Source organism: Daphnia pulicaria, chromosome 8 (genome assembly GCF_021234035.1).
Source record: "Daphnia pulicaria isolate SC F1-1A chromosome 8, SC_F0-13Bv2, whole genome shotgun sequence".
Taxonomy (NCBI): domain Eukaryota; kingdom Metazoa; phylum Arthropoda; class Branchiopoda; order Diplostraca; family Daphniidae; genus Daphnia; species Daphnia pulicaria.
The window spans coordinates 14165521-14181945 of NC_060920.1; the positions used below are offsets into that span (position 1 = coordinate 14165521).

General features: G+C 41.8%; 2 protein-coding genes and 1 long non-coding RNA gene across 5 annotated transcripts in view; 1 reads left to right on the top strand and 2 right to left on the bottom strand.

Moving 5' to 3' along the window:
- Positions 1–1561: 1561 nt before the first annotated feature.
- LOC124312233 lies at positions 1562–2106 on the bottom strand. 2 transcript variants are annotated; one of them, XR_006910426.1, is made up of 4 exons: positions 2051–2106; positions 1867–1971; positions 1671–1786; positions 1562–1609 (listed from the first exon to the last, which is right to left on the bottom strand). It is a non-coding gene; the product is annotated as an uncharacterized LOC124312233 (long non-coding RNA). The 2 variants fall into 2 exon arrangements; XR_006910427.1 differs by having other exon boundaries at positions 1867–1994; positions 2051–2092.
- A 657-nt stretch (positions 2107–2763) lies between these two features.
- LOC124312106 (RCC1 and BTB domain-containing protein 1-like) lies at positions 2764–5674 on the bottom strand. Of its 2 annotated transcripts, none has more exons than XM_046776579.1 (12): positions 5450–5674; positions 5257–5335; positions 5035–5184; positions 4769–4932; positions 4502–4708; positions 4312–4419; positions 4100–4242; positions 3795–4041; positions 3588–3715; positions 3423–3520; positions 3232–3362; positions 2764–3174 (listed from the first exon to the last, which is right to left on the bottom strand). In XM_046776579.1, the coding sequence occupies exons 2-12, from the start codon at positions 5333–5335 to the stop codon at positions 3124–3126; spliced, it is 1506 nt and encodes a 501-aa protein (XP_046632535.1). In that variant the 5' UTR covers positions 5450–5674; the 3' UTR covers positions 2764–3123. The 2 variants fall into 2 exon arrangements, with proteins under 2 accessions (XP_046632535.1, XP_046632534.1); XM_046776578.1 differs by having other exon boundaries at positions 2764–3166; positions 5450–5671.
- A 3886-nt stretch (positions 5675–9560) lies between these two features.
- LOC124312037 (guanine nucleotide exchange factor DBS-like) overlaps positions 9561–16425 on the top strand; it is a 29299-nt gene continuing 22434 nt past the window's right edge. The window contains exon 1 of the mRNA XM_046776437.1: positions 9561–10871. Coding sequence (XP_046632393.1) covers positions 10484–10871 — 388 coding nt within the window. The 5' untranslated portion in view covers positions 9561–10483. The remainder of the gene's footprint in view (positions 10872–16425) is intronic.

The following is a 16425-nucleotide window of genomic DNA, read 5'->3' on the forward strand; positions in this document are numbered from 1 at the left end:
GGGTGTTCTCTACTCTCTACTCGCCATGTCTGAAGGATCCATGACCAAGGTGGGACTTGCCATTGCTGACAAGTCACCGCATCGACAAGGGGGAACTATCGTGCATTGCCTTACAGGCGCCTTTCGGCAAATTTGGGCTGGTGCGACTTTCCGACCCCGCGGCATGAAAACCACGAGACCGAACAGCGCACGCAGCCCGTGCTAAGGAGCTAGGGGAGAACAAAGGCGTGGCAGACAACGGGTTAACTAACACAAACACAAATATTACCAACAACAAATGATGATCCGCGCTGACATTTTGGAGATACCGGCGACGTTTTAGTGTCCATCTTCTCGACGTTTCCAATGAATTACCTGAATAAAGAGAAAACAATTATTATTTAGTGACATGCCAATAAAAGTTACATAATAGTCACATAATACATATAGGTTCATTGTTCTGGTTTTTTTGCTCAAAACTTTAAACGCCAGCTTTAAATTGCTTAAAATCTTCCTTAAAATATTGAGAACTGTACACATAACAAAGCTCACTTGCTAGTCTTAAAAAAAATTCCGGAAGTATACCGGAAGTAACCACAGCGTCTCAACCATTGACCTGTCGTCAAATTAAACCACATATTCGTGATCTCCATGAAATTTGGGGTCAATTAGGTAAGATTTAAACGAAATCCAAAATTTGGCCAAAATCGAGAATTTTCCTGAACTATAGTTCAGGAAAATTTTCAAAACCGGAAGTACGAAAACGTACAAAAAAAACATGAACTTTACCACAAATTCGACAAGGATCACGAATATGTGGTTCTTTTGTGCGTCAATTGAATATTTACTAAACTACTGACTAAAAAGAGAAAACCGGAAGTAGAAAAAAAACACATTATTAAAATCTAACAAGTGAGCTTTGTTGGGGGAATAGTAATCGTCAGTAATCACTAATTATTTCAACAAAATAACTGCCAATAAATGTTTAAAGAGATGTGCAAAGTTACTGAAACTGACTGTTTTGACAGCTGCAAATTATCAAAAAGCCATCTAGCGTTCGAAAAAAGAAACGTCCAAGTAAAAGTTCGTTTGAGCGTAAGAAGGCCCTGATTTTGGAAACTATTACACAGACAGAGTCTAACGCAACTAGACTATTGATAGATAACCTACGAAAATAAGTCAATTGTTGGGTACCTGTGCATAATCCCGTGGTGAGTGACTGAAGGTGTGTAACAGCGGACGGAAGCGATCATGAAGTGGTCCAGAAACTCGCCAAGTTGCCAGTGAAGTAAAACAAATTGTGTTTAGTAAGAAGCAGTGAAGCTAGATGAGCGTGCGTCGCGAAGATAACGATGGACGTTGGTGGAAGTCCCTCTTCCGTCATGGGCAAAGGCCAGCATTGGCACAAGAATCTCCGTGCCAGGACCACGCGATTCCATAAAGAAACTGCGTGCTCTATAATAAAAAAAAATGTTTTACATTAATGAAAATAAAACAGTGAATAAAGCATATCAATCTTTACCTTTTCTAAGAAGCACACTGAAAGTGCACTCATGAAATAACTGTAAAAAAAATGGAATCCATAGCAACCAACAGCATTACTCCATATGTTGAGAGAAATTTCCTGATGCTAAAGAAAGTGTCATGAAGTATTGCAGTATAGCGTGGTGATAGGTGGTATTGATGCTTACCTTATCATATGGGTGATGAATTTAGTAAGGCATTTGACTTTCATCAAGCAGATCTGATACATGTACATACACATGGCAGGTTATTCACTTCACACTCTTCATATGTCTCTGAAACTCTAAGTTGGAATGGGACAAGGAAATTCTCAATGTTATTTACAAATTTACACAAATTTACCAATAAGAAATAAAACTCTACCTATTTCTTAGCTGGGTTTCCTTCTAAACCAAAGCGAAAACAGCCATAACAACAATCATGCTGCTGCAGGGTGCGCCACCAAAATTCCGAGATTCAGAAAAGATCCTATGGTTCATGAGCAAGAATACCTATGTTATATGAAAATCTGAATTGTAATGGTCTGATAGCAATAATGGGGAAATACCTTATCTCGGCACATTTGTATTCCAATCTATGTGGGCTTCAAACATGGGCCTAATGGATGGAAATTGACTGAGTGCTAAGTCAACCTTGTTAGAATCATTCTCAGGTATTCTCAGGCTCTAGAATTTGAAGAAATAAGTTAGTACAGTATAAAAATAAGGTAACTAGGTCAAGATAAACCTACGTAAGTTACGAAGTTCAATTTGGTATATGAAATCACAGGAATATATAAATTAATTTGTTTCGCTCTTTTCGCCACGTTTCACGTAACAACAACAAAGGCGACACTGGCGACATCTGGTAATCAGTTTTGAATCTTAAGTTGGTTGCATCTCAAAAATTATTGGAGCCTATTGTCGCGAGCTCGCGACATAAGAACTCCATTTTTAAATATTAATAAAAGTACGGTAAATACCCGACAATAGAACTCCAGTGCCCGACAGTAGAAATAGAACTCCACTACGCGACAATAGAACTCCAATAAATTTAATTATTTTCATGTCCGAAAATAGAACTCCATTCAGTTTTAAATTATTGGCATGCCCGACAGTAGAACTCCATTGAATTTTAAAAATATAAATCAAAAGTCCGACCATAAAAACTTCAAGGAAAAGCTAAACAGTACCCAATAATCGGCTTTGGAATTTGTATTCTTTTATTCGATTTTAGTGGCTTTTTAAAATATTTCGAATAAAGAATACAAAAAGCATAAAACTTTATACGAAAACCTTTAATTCAATCCGAAATATCACTTATTCTCGCATTACACAGTTTATCACATAAACTTTTTTGTTTCACAGAAACATCATAATTAAAAGTGAGCCACAGTTGAGAGTTACTCGTGGCTCATTATTAAATTCGACGTAAATGAGGAACGCTATAATATAGAGAAAATCAACACAAACTGTATCACACGAACTCTCATTCACAATTCAAGTAGATAAACTGCCATTATATAAAGGATTTGGTGGCGGTGTCAGTAGCGAAATGCGCCCATGCGAGCCACACGTGATATGAAGTGTTTCAGTGTAGCCTCTTCGAGTTTGGAAAACGTTTCCGTTTGGACGACAGCCGTTAGATGATGGACAGCGAATCGTAAACAGTACTCTTCAAGGTCCTAAGAAACTAAAATGGCTCATCCTTGGACTCAATGTGGTAATTATCGATGAACAGTAATAATACCTGTGCCTCGTACTTCAAGCCAGTCGCAAATAGAACAGCCACGTTCTCTGTGTTAACGCTCTGGCGGATCAAGTGTTGGCACCGTGACTTTAATTCCGTTTCACAATAAGCATTGGCCAAATCGAGCAATCCTGCAGTGGAATGACGAAAATAAAACATTGAAAAGAACGGGATAAAACAATGAAACGGACCTAATGCTTCTTCCACAGGGAGATCGACTTCATCAGTATATAAATATCTGAGGAAGCAATAGTAAACTGGATAAGAGAACTGTTCAATTTCCACTGTTCTGTAAATGAAATAGATACATTTTTAGTGGAGGCAAACACGGAATAATTATAAAAAGAGTCGTTTACTCTTGTTCAGCTTCGGCCCATGTGTTGTGTTGAAACATGGCTCGATAATATTGGCAACGAATTCTTAATATGGCTTTATGCACCCAAATGGAATTCCCACCTACTTTAAAGCATATATCTCCTGTGTTCTATGCAGTTAATAGAAATGCAATAAGTAGATAAATTTTTAATATTAGACGTCAAAAACGACAACCGACGGTGTTTCACCTCATCGTTGAAGGCTAACCGAAGTGTTTCGGCTAAAGGTGTATCTTGTCGAGCACGAAATTGCAGCGTTCTCCATGTTACGGAAGGAGTACTATAGCAAGCAAAGACTTCATCCAGATGCGTATACGGAGTAGGAGATGGAGAAAAGATGCTGTGACCTCGGCAATGGCCCCACATGAAGATTTTGCCATCGTGAAACATTGCTGCGGAGATATGAGATAAATGGCAAGCGGCAATTTCGACTGCCCTAAGTTAGAAATACGATTGTCATTGAAATTCATGCAAACATTTGATTCTCAACATACTTTCCCAGCTCAGGGGCAACTATCACAGGAGAAAGGTGATGCGTTTTGTATCCGGTGCCCAGTTGTCCATAAGAATTGGCTCCCCATGCGTACAATTCTCCTTGATCGGTTAAGGCAAGACAATGAGCAAATCCACAAACAATCTGAAGGAATTTTAAGAACGGAGGTAAAAGAATGTAATTCTGAAGGTCTCTACCAGAAATTATATTTACCTGAGTGATGAAGACTTTGTGAAGGTTGCTAACGCGAACTGGATTGTGTTGATTGTTATTATTTCCAATACCCAATTCACCGTTCCCGTTGTAACCCCAACCATAAAGCTATAATTTTAAAAATCAGAAAACACTAGTTATCGTTTAGTCACTTTCCTAGGATTGAATCGTTCTGGGATCTGTTACTAACATCACCATCATCCAATAGAGCCATTGATGTAAGCTGTCCGCAAGCAATAGCCACCACTTTATGTCCTCCAATTCCGGAAGTTACTCTTCGGGGAACACTCTGCCCCGTGGTAGTCCCAGATCCGCATTGCCCCCCGTTATTTTGGCCCCAAGCAAAAACTTCTCCTTCACTCGTTAAAGCCAAGCAGTGGTGATTCCCGCACCCCACCTTTCAAAAAGGGTTTATTATAAGTAACAAAACAAATTTGGTTATACTGTAAATATTCACTTGAATCACAGTTTTTCCTGCTAGAACTCCGCTCACTAAAGATGGTGTCAAAGTGTGGTTGGTGTTTCCATTTCCTAGTTGTGAATAGGTATTGTAACCCCATGTGTACAACTCCCCGGAATCAGAGAATGCTAGCAAATGAAGACCAGATCCATATGCCAAACCTATATGAGTTTCAAATGTCACAACATAATATGAGTAGTAATTATATACATAATTATACAACAACAAAAATGACAAAGGAAAAAATAGGAGGTGGTTCAAACCTTTGATTTTCTTTTTGCACAAACTTTCTATTTTTCTGGGTTGCAGTGCACTTGCAGTATCACCAAGACCCAGACAACCTGACGAATTGCATCCCATGGCATACACATCATCATCAACTGTGACCATTATGACTTCACTTCCCATGTTTCCTATAAATGAAGAGACAAAGATGCATGTTTATTGCCCCCAAAAGACAGAATGAGGTAAAATAAAGGGATTACCAAATATGACAGCCATTTTTAAATTACGGAGAAACTTGTTGTCCAATAGACTCAAGACAGTCCATTTGGTGAGATCCATCTGCATGTGAATATAAGCAAGTGACAGAGATACAAACAATGTTTTTGAAAGATTACACACATTTCACAGTTTTATGGTTGGGGACTATATTATATTATTCAAAGCTTATTAGACCTTTTTCACTAGCAATGTAAAAATGTGCAGTTGGGCAAACACACACAGACTTGACTGAATATATTTTTAGAATGACGAGGTGCTGCGTATTGCCCTCCCAACTTTACAGCTGCTTTCTTTGTTTTGATTGTTGACAGGAAAATCAAGGTTGGATCACTGCCACCTGGCGGCAAATTTGGCATTTAAATTATTAAAACAAGAACTAGGAATAATCGGAATCCTGAATAATTAATCGCTGCAAATGCTAATAATAACATCCTTAGAAACTGGAGTCCTGGAAATAGTGATGGTCTACACATAAGGAGAAATTCATAATGGAGGAAAGATCCTACATATAGTACCCGAAGCATTTGCAACTTGATCTATTGTTGTGCAAACATTTTCTGTTACATTTGAATATCAAATTTACTTTCTACCATTTTTACGCCCATTCGTACGTTTAAATGTGGTGACAGAAATATTCCTCGTCGCAATATCGTGACTAAAGGCATGGAAATACCCAGCCCGGCCCTTTCACGGTCCCGACGGATAAAAGCTCGAATCATCTCCTAGAAAATATCGCACCATATATACAAGAAAATTGCAAATGCGAACGCACGCACGCTCTGGCTGTTTAACGATGTAGCCTTCTATAAATTTTTTTATTGACATTTTCCACGATTCACTCGTATTACGTTATACCGCCGGGCAAGTCACAAGAGTCACAAAAACGATACGCAGGCCCAAAAGTTTTCACGATTCTGGGTTAATTAGAAACTCGGCTTAATGACGCTATTGATCACACACACACACACACATGTGTGTAGAGAAAGTTTCCTTGATAATAACATATACACAGTACGTGATATAAACCTCGTGATGCATGGATGAAAACATCATCAGCGCAAGGACGCGCGCGCTTTCTCTCCGGATTTTTGCGGCGTATTACTTTGGGCCAAGTGGCGGCCGCTGTTTTGGCTTTGAATGCTGGAATGCGTTGCAAATCTCTGCCCGCGGACCTGCTGCATACACAACAGCGAAAAGGTTATTAACGTGCTGGCTATTAACGGTCGTTGTACCTGCTAACGTGTTTCCAACACACAACGTTACAAGAATCAGCAAATTTCCCGAAGCTGAAAAATCTGCATCTTCAGATTTCCCGATGGAGTTTCCCTCAATGGCTCGTCGCAATCACATCGAATGTAGCACCAATAAAATGAAAAGCCCACGCATCATGTCCGAGTTCCTCTCCGAGTCAATAATATAAAACACCGCCGCCGCCGCCGACTTTCATCGACGAAATTATTCGAACTGTTGAGGCTGCTGATGGTATAAGCGTGCGTCCATAGTCGATTGCATTTGGCAGAGCTAGACAAACGAAACGTTAGATAATTTATGATCAAAAACTGCGCAACACAACACACAATAATGACTAGTCGTATATACTACATACATGTTTCACTGCGGCACTCTCAACACACTTTCGAGGAGGTTAACGATATTCCACGGAATTCATTTGTCCGCTGTGTATTTATAAGCGCGCGAGCGTGCAGCAGCGCAGTGTGTGTCTGCTGTATACACTGCTGTATATAACAGTCGATCCTTTTTTGCTTATTTACCAAGCCCCTTTTTTTTGCGGATGATTACACGGGAAAGAAGAGGAGTAAGGAAGCAGCCAGCAGCTAGACACACACACATCAGAGTGCACATGTATTCTTATTCTTATATTGATGCCACAGACGAGCCTCATATAATAAACATAATATGCAAGCTAGCGAGCTGACGTTTTCTTCTTTCTCCGCAGTGATGAAGTATTGACAGAGCTCTCGGCTGTAGATGGCCAAGTTGAGAGATGGGCTACATGGATGATGAACGATCGCATCTATTGATTATTGATGAGACTCGCACACAAATCATTTTTGCTGCAGGGCTGACGCAAGAGAAAGCTAAAAAGAAAAACAAAAAATTTCTAAAAGAAGAAGAAATAACAAAAACACATGAACATGTCATATTTAACGTTATGGTGATGATAATTCGGCGCTATACGTTCGGTAATGTCCCGATCCAAGATTGAACATATCACGGAGGGAGGAAAAAAAAAATTCCAAGAGGAAATGCTACTGGCTGAAAGCAGTGCGCTGTTTTCGTGTTCACGCTATACATTTCCGCATGTGTGTGTGTGGGTGGCCTTTAAAAAAAAATCGATTGGCCAGATATGGAAGCAAAAGGGGGGAAATACCAACACAAAAATATAATAATATAAAGAAGCTAGGGGACCAAAGTTTCCCCCCCCCCCTCTATATGTATAGCAGACCAACGGTCAAACTTTTGGCTGGCGTGAACGTGTGTGCCACTGTGTATCCAACACACAGACTATGGAGGAAGTTATTACAACAACTTGGATTGTAGTGTAGTATTTTTTTTTAAGCCGTTGGGCTTATAGAGACTATCAAGCCTTCTGGCGCTGGCTCCTTGATCGATATCGCTATTTTTCTTCTGCTGAAAAGCTTCCACACGTATTCTATTCGACCTAGACGCCGGCGATGTATACATATATAGTGCGGGAAAAAAAAATCATTTCCTGTTGGACTTTTGCTCTTTCAATCGCCGGTCTTTTTCTTTTCCTCTCCCGACAGTCGCCCGGCCTGCCGCGCGCGTTATAGATATATTGTCATTATTAATATCAATGCATAAAGTTGTTCAGACTTTATGTACGCGAATTAGGCCCTTTTTTTTCCTCTTGGGAAAAAGAATCTAAAAGGCGACGAGACAGAAAAGGAAATAATCAAGACAGGGAAAAACTCACATGGGAAAGACAAGAAATGCGAGTCTGATGGCTAGCTTCCAAATTGCTCTTTTGATGGAATATTTAGGCAATACATTTCAGCGTGTTATTGCGGACGGCGATCTGTCTCATTTTTATTTTTTTTGTTTATTTTTTTTTGCACGTCTTTTTCTTAGAATGGCTATTTGTCATGGCTGCTGCATGCCGGGACAGCAGCAGCGCAGTGCTGCTGCTGGTCACCAGTGGATGTTGACAGGCACTTGACGGGTTGAAATGACTGCCGCGCTGCATTCATTTTCTAGATGTCTACTCGTGTGTGTGTGTGTGTACAAGGGCTAGCAGCAGCAGCACAGTCTTTTGATAAATCAGCGATAGCCTATGATACAAAGTGCCGCCGAGTCCTTGGCACGATTGGCCGCGCGCATCGCGAGGTGCGCAGGGCCCGGCGGGAGGGAGGGATCACGCGGGACTTGTCTAACATTTCAGCGCGGGCAATAGGGGGGGCCTCCTCATGTCTGGCTGGATTTTGGGAGCTTCTATCACGATTGCGCCAATAGAATGGATCAACTAAATGTACGAAGAGACGAGAAGAAAAACAAAATACAGAAAAATATTTGGCCGAGCGAAATACCTTGGATATGTATAGGACTCTGCTGCTGCTGTGTGTGTCACACATCACATCACGCACGATGATGTGAGAGGCTTCATCAGTTCACTTGTCTCTGGTTCTCCGAACAGGATCGTGACCCACATCGCTCTCTAGCCGCGCTATTACAGTCCAGCAGCTGCCAACCCAAGGATCTGTGTGTGTGTGCACTGTGTGCTCTTTTGTCCCCTTGGACTCTTACACATTCGCATCATTTCTCTTATATAATACAATTACACCTATTTTCTCTTCCCCCCAGCGCCCCACCACCTCGATGGATAACGCAGTAATGGAGCGGACAACACGATCAATTAGGCCTATCGTTTAGCGTAGAGAGAGAAGAGATAGCGAATCGTTTCTATTGATTTTCGGCTTTACAACACGTCGGTGGAGCATCGATCATGTCCACGCACAGAAAGTCAAAGTGAGAAAGGCAGAAAAGTCTGTATATGTACAGTAGTAGTCGAGAATCAATGGGATTCACCGATAACTTGCAACTACAACGTGTGTGTATACAGTCCCGAAGTACTTATTCCCCCACACGGTCGCCAATAAGTCGTGCTGCAGGATTTTATGGACAGTTGTAGATTCCCGTTAAATACCGACTGCATCGCGCCACCATCGTTAATGTAATCACGAAATTCCTTTGATTCCTTATTATTCCTTTTTTCTTCTTCTTCTTCTTTTTCCCCCTTCAGTTCTTTCATTATTGATTGCAGGCTCAGCTTTTGTGTGTGTGACGTCTTAATTTTTGTAGTGTTTCCCCCCCTTTTCTTACAGTCGTCGTTGTCCTGGCTCCTATTTTTGATTTCCTGTTGTGTGCTGGGTGAATCGGGAAGACTTTCTCTCCCTATTTTGATTGCGTTTGATTTTCTTCGCGCTTTTTGATGGTGCTGGTGGGGGGGTCTTCGGTAGTAGTCGCTGTCAGCCGGATCTTGGCGGCCCTCCATCGCGGCCATAATAGATATACGTGGGACGTCAGCCGACCACTTGGGATATAGATCCTTCTGCAACCAAACGCGCTCACTCTCGGCCCTTAATTGGCTTCGTCTATAGGGCAGCAGCAGCAGCAGCAGCGGGAGAAAGGCGGACCGCTGATTCATTTGACGTCGAAAAATATAACAACCAAGACTCTTCGTGCTGCTCAACGGCCTAGCAACGACGACTAAATAGTCAACGGGAAAGAGAGGCTAAAAGAGTCCAAAAGTGTCTTCATTGTCCCCGAGTGCACTGTTCATCCTTATTGATTTTTTTTGCCCGGCACACAACAAACTCCGGTCCTCTTGCCGAACCCACAGCAGCGGAGAGCCAATCCGGCGAACGTGTGTTTGTATATGTACAGTACACACTCAGGAGCTGCTATATCCTACTAGGAGAGTTTGCCAGTGAGCAGTGAGGACAATACGAGTGAAACCGACGAAGCTGGAGCCGATCACGAGTGCATAGACGACGAGAGAGACGAGAGAAGAGGATTCGAGAAACTCATGCTGAGACAGGACGTCAAGTCAGAAGCGGATCGATCACGACCGTGATCTTGCTCTGCCGCAGCAGTGATTTTTATTTCCTTCCGGCTCAGCCACCGCACATCCGCAGCCAAAAGAGGATCAGTTGTACATACTAGATCATGTCCTCGCAGCAGCAGCAGCACCGCAGTCCGTGGCATGTCGACGTCTTCCGGACGCTGACTCGGTTCAATCTTCCGAAACAACTGCCGCGGCGTCCGTCGGTCCCGAAAAGTTGGACCTTCCTACCGCGCCAATGGCCACCAAACATTCCCGGTCTGGGCATCAACATGAATCTGCTCCAGCAGACGGTCTCCTCCTCCTCGGTCGTCGACGAGCTATCCAGGCGCTACTCCCAGGCACCATCCAGCAGCAGCTACGATAGCTGCATGTCGACCGTCGATCCTGCTGCTCTTGGCCGGCCATCTTTCGATCATATGACACACTATGGCGTGCAACCGCACGATTTCGACGACGACGACACGTCCAGCTGCTCTTCCAGCTCTTACAGTGAGTTATTGTTATGTTATTTGACTTGATTATTATATTAGAAGATAAATAATTGCGCGGTAGCTACACATAGCCGTTTTATTGTTCGAGAGATCGCGGGATGGTTTAGCCGCTTACGGGCGGAACTGATGCGGATGCGTCTCGCACAATTTTCACTTTCTTTTGTGTCACGTTTGTGCTCGGCCGAGCATCGCGACCATTTAATGCTGGAGATCACGTCAATTTAGAATTGAATTGCGACAGTGCTATTGAACATTCTGGGTGCCAGCATTTATTCTAGTTTTCAATCAAATATAAGGTTTGGTCGCTTTTCAGAGAGTCATCTGGGCGGACGTAACTTTAGAATCCGGGCGCGATTGTTTGTTTGATGACGAGAAAGGAGAGAGAGAAGAGCATCAGAAAGCGAATCCGTTTGAATTCCGCTACTACACTGCGCGGCGGAATGGTGATGTTGGTTAAATTGCCAAAATATAAAATATTAAGCGATATATCATTACGTGTATGAAATCATAAATGGGTCCATACTTATTCTTTCAGTGGTACCGGTATTGTTTCTGTGGACTATTGTGTGCACAAGGTAAATGACATTGTTAACATAACTCATTTACAGATAGTTCATTATTGTATTAACCCAAAATGAAATATTGAAATAATAAACGCTTTCCGTAGTCGCTGATAATGTAATTTTAAGCAATAGGCTTGGGGGGTTTCGTAGTGAAACGAGACTTCGTAATAAACCGTTGTCCTCGTTTGCTACGGATTCTGATCTAAAATGCGAGTATTCGGTGAATGCAAATTACAATCCACACAGAAATAAAAGAATGTTTCCCATCATTTTTATAGACCGTTATAGACATGTCACTTTAAAAACGATTTCCGTGTAGTCACCCATGTTGTAATTTTATACCAAAGGCTTGGGGGGAGGGGTTCTTGTGAAACGAGACTGCGTAATAAAGATAACGTCATTTACCTATGCAATATTATCCTCGTTTGACGGTTTATGATCACACATGCAAATATTTAATTATGAACTGGGTCCATCTTGCATTGAATCGACGAAAAAGACCTATTTGAACGTCTACATCTGCATACGCCACTCAGCATAGCAACTTAAATAAGATCAATTTCACCAGTCAAGTTCAATGATTTCGTGCATTTATTATTCACCTGTTGTTAGGTGTTCTTTAGGCAGTGTAGTAGAGTCTGGACATCAGATTAATTGCTTGTACAGATAATGGTATTTTATTCTGTAGTCGAGCAACCGCTCTAAACATTATACCAGGGACCATTGATCGGTAATCCCAATTACATATCTGATTCATAGACTCACACTTAATACATGAACAACTAATCTCAAATTTAAGGGACCACGGCTGGAACCTGACAATGGTGAAAACGATTAACATATTTAATCTGCGGAAGATTCATGTCAATGGAATGATTAGTAGTAATTATGTTTAAATGTCCATACAATTGATATAATCGCAGCTCACTATCAAGATTTAAAAAAAGCTGGTTTATTAACAATAATCAACATGTGATAGATAAAAAAATTTCCAGTCCTACTAAAAATGCATTGTGAATAGGAAATAATTATCCGATATAATTATCCTTTAGGATGGGTACGCGTTCCACCGTTCCTCTACTCAATAAAAATCGTGCGGAGTTAATGCGTGTTAATGCGGGAGATCACGTGGATTTAGAATTGAATTGCAACTTCTATAGAACGTGGGCGCCATTTATATATATATATTTTTTTTTTCCAAAAAATAAGACCTAGTCGCCTTTCAGAGTCATTTGGGCGGACGTAACTTTAGAGTCCGCGCGCGCTTGTTTGTTTGATGACGAGAAAGGAGAGAAGAGCATCAGAAAGCGAATCCGTTTGAATTCCGCTGCACTGCGGAATGTTGCAACGTTTCATTCCGTCCCGATTTGGCGCCGGGCAGAGAGAAGAAACAAATCGACACCCCAAAAGGGGGTTCAAAAGATATGACAGCTTCTTTCATATAGCAGCAGTAGGGCCGCGGCGTCATTTATAAAAAGAAACAAAAATAGATTTTCTGCATCCTTGTTGTTTGTTTGACCAGAACGAATTGGCGTACAACACTGGCAGCTCTAACCGATTCCATAAGGAAATTAAGAAAATAAAACCCCCCGCGTGACTTTGGGATGATCGTATTATCCATACGTCAAGTCACATGGCATCGGGCTGAGAAATGTGATTAAAGTTCTCAGTTATATTACAACTCTCTCCGACGTCTTTCATGCCCTTCAACTTTTAATGCCTTTTTCTCTTTTTCTTATACCGTGAACTTGAGAGCTGAGTCAAAGATGCCGGTGCTGTGTAATATAACGTCCGTGAGCGGGCGGGACGCTGGCCGTTGCGCCCTGTTGAGAACGAAAACAAATGCCACTCTTTAATATTATTTCCCATTTTGGAAAAATACAAGTTTATCTTTTCTTTCCCAGGGCATATAATACGGCCTTGCACTCGCGTCTCTTTTCATAGTATTTCCCACTCAAATTGAAATGCCAACAATAATTTTTCAAATTCAACCAAAAGAATAAAAAAAGGGAAAGAATATAAAACCGACGCTCATTAGCCGGACACCGTGATGGAGTCGATGCACACCAGGCAGCACGCATTCTCCGGGGAGGAACCCCCCCCTGTGGCTTATTATATTCAGCACCGCTGTACAGGTTCACACAGCACGCGAGTTGTGTGGCAAATGATTTTCCATCCAAAGCGGCCCAAAAGAAAAACTTGGGAGAGTTAAAGGAAACGTCTAATAACTAACAAACGAACTGAAGCAACGTCATTTTTTTGCGGAAGACAGCGACGAAGAAATAAACGACTCTTGTCTATTTTTTTTTCTTAGAAAAAACACAACAACAACTAGATGTACAGTTAGCGAAGTCGAAAGACCGGAATTCCAAACGGGCCATTCAAAGTGGTGGTCGTTGTTTTCCAGATTGCTCCGCGTGTCCTTTCTAATCTCTTCTACTTGACCATTTCCCTCCTATATTTTTTTTTATTTTTAACTTTAAATAATATGTACACTCTATTGGCTTTATAATGGGCTATTTACGGTATAACGACAGACCCGCCGTGTGTTGTTGAAACAGGACTGAGAGAGCAGGCGGAAATGTTACCGTCTAGCGTTCCGGAACGGTGTGCCATAAGGAAGGAACACACGTATAGCGCATAACTTGCGCTACGTGTGTGTGTTGTTTGCCAGCCAACAACAATCACACACTATAGGGTGGAGTAGTCGCAGGCTCAAAAGTCAAAAGAGAAAAAGGGAACACTAGACGTCTCTATTCCGGCGACAACTGACGGATATGTGCGTATAGGAAATCCGAGCCGTATTATCAACTAATGATATCGTTCTTATATGGCTTGCGCATGTTGTTCTAAAAAGGCTCTGCTATTCCTTTGAGCTCCTTTATATTTTCTCCTTATTCTTTTGTGGAGCCATAGAATACAAATGTATTATTCACGCCAAACTAGATGCGCGTATTACTACTACGTACTAGGAATATTATTTTGGGGGTCTTTTCATTTCCAGGGCAAACCAAAAATGGGGATGTATAGCAACAACAACTCAACTTTCCTTTCTTCTCTCCAGGAAAATATAGCTCGTATATAAGCTATATGACACTATATACTACTACTATGTATACACGTATAGAAGAGCTAGACAAGGAAAATAGAAAAAGATTGATCAAATTTCGTCTAGAGCAAAGCGATCGTCTTGAAGCCAGTCGTGGACACACTCTCGGGTCACGACACCCTGGCTGGATATCGTCCATCACGTTTTATATATGTGTGTACAAATCCTCTCTTCCTAGTCCCTTATGTTGGTTTTCTCTAATATACCTTTTTTTCTCCTTCATTTCTCGCTGATACCGTTATGAAATGACCACGACATCCGCCAAGAAACCCCTTCGTCACTGTCCCCAGCCCTTAATCAATACGAGGATTACATCATCCGCAGACAATGCGTACGCGCAGCACACACATCTACAAAGGGCAAGGACCCACAGATCACGGTGCACTGCGCTGGTGGTGGTGTCCATTGTTTTTCTTCCGTCTCACCAACATTATTACGTTAGATTCGCCCAGCGCTGCTATAGAGAATAGGTCAACAGTCTCTTAATATGGGCGTGTGTCGTTCTCATTTTCCCGCTTTTGTCCATTCTTGGCCATCTGGAACCGCACTTGGCAGGCACTGCGTTTCGGACTAGAATAAATATGTTATTATATATGGTCGTTCCAACAACAGCAATGACACACACACAAATCTCTTTATTTTTCTTTTGGCCTTTGACGTAAATGGCAGATTTTTTTCCCAAGTCGGTATGGCGAGGGATTTTTTCGTGAATGGTGTCGAACGTTCTGTGCCGTAGACTTATAGGTCGGGAGTAGCAGCAGCAACTCGTCATTATATTATTTCTCCCGCCGCCGTTTGTTACATGTTTTCTTAAAAGGGCTTTTATTTCGCGCTCGGCTGGCGTTGTCGCATGGCACTGTCTAAGAGTCTTAACACGCTCTCACGCACACACACTGCGGAGCGTGCAACTGTTGAAGCCGGCCCAGTCCGCCCTTTTCGGGGTATATATAGTCGAAATGATGAAGATGGTCGAGCAGCGACAGCTTCTTCTTGTATATAGAGATGTTTAAATACCGCACAGTCCGTCCCGCGCAGTTTCCTATGCATCTTATATCGTCTTGACTTTCCATTTGACGAAATTGGACGCGGGAGCATCCAGCAGCAGCGCGCGCTCTGTTTCGTTTCCTTTTGAAACGACGGGAGAGACGCGCTTGACGTGACGTGAAAACTCGTCTTTTCAGAAAACATAGAGACTTGTTTTTTTAATGGTCTGCATACCTTGCACAGCTGCCAATGACCTGCCAAAGGCCACAACCAAAGGGTAGAGAGACTATACGGTTGTATAATATTGTATTATTCACGCTGTAGAAATATGCGGGACAAGGATGTCTCTCTCTTTCTCTCGAAATCAATTGCAACTTTTTAAAATTTGAAATCAACAGCATCCCTCTCACTTTATTGTGTTTCCTGATGCGTTTCAAAATTTGGTTTAAGGTTAAAAAGTTTTCTCTGAATTTTTCGTGTCCGTCCTTTTATTTTTTCCGACCCAGGAGATGAGAGAGAGTCACGCAATAAGCGTGAAAGTTCTTCCATTTCGTCGCTCGACTGCCTTTTTGTGTTGTTGTTGTTGTTGTTGCTGCTGCTCTCCCACAGCATTGTTTTCCTTTCGGCCCGGTTGATGTAGGCCGATAGAGTCTGTACATTTGAGAAAGATCAACATGTTGCCAAGGCTGTTAGATACTAAAGTCGGTTCTTTCTTTTCATTTGATAAACGCGTCGTAAAGGTTTCGGCAAGAATGGAAATGCTCTTATAAATAATGGACAAATCAACAGAGGATAAAAAGACATATATAGTATATTCCCTCATTCAATATGATGAACAATTTTGGTCGGATTTTCTTCTTCTTAAAGGCAACTCCTTTTTTCTCTCTCCGTGGTCA

Excerpts from the sequence above, each read along its gene's own strand:
- LOC124312106 (XM_046776578.1), bottom strand. The coding sequence starts at position 5,335 with ATGGATCTCACCAAATGGACTGTCTTGAGTCTATTGGACAACAAGTTT. Across the intron at positions 4,709-4,768 it reads CAGGAAAAACTGTGATTCAA|GTGGGGTGCGGGAATCACCA; the intron begins GTGAATATTTAC and ends CCTTTTTGAAAG. Across the intron at positions 3,521-3,587 it reads TGGGCCGAAGCTGAACAAGA|AACAGTGGAAATTGAACAGT; the intron begins GTAAACGACTCT and ends TTTCATTTACAG.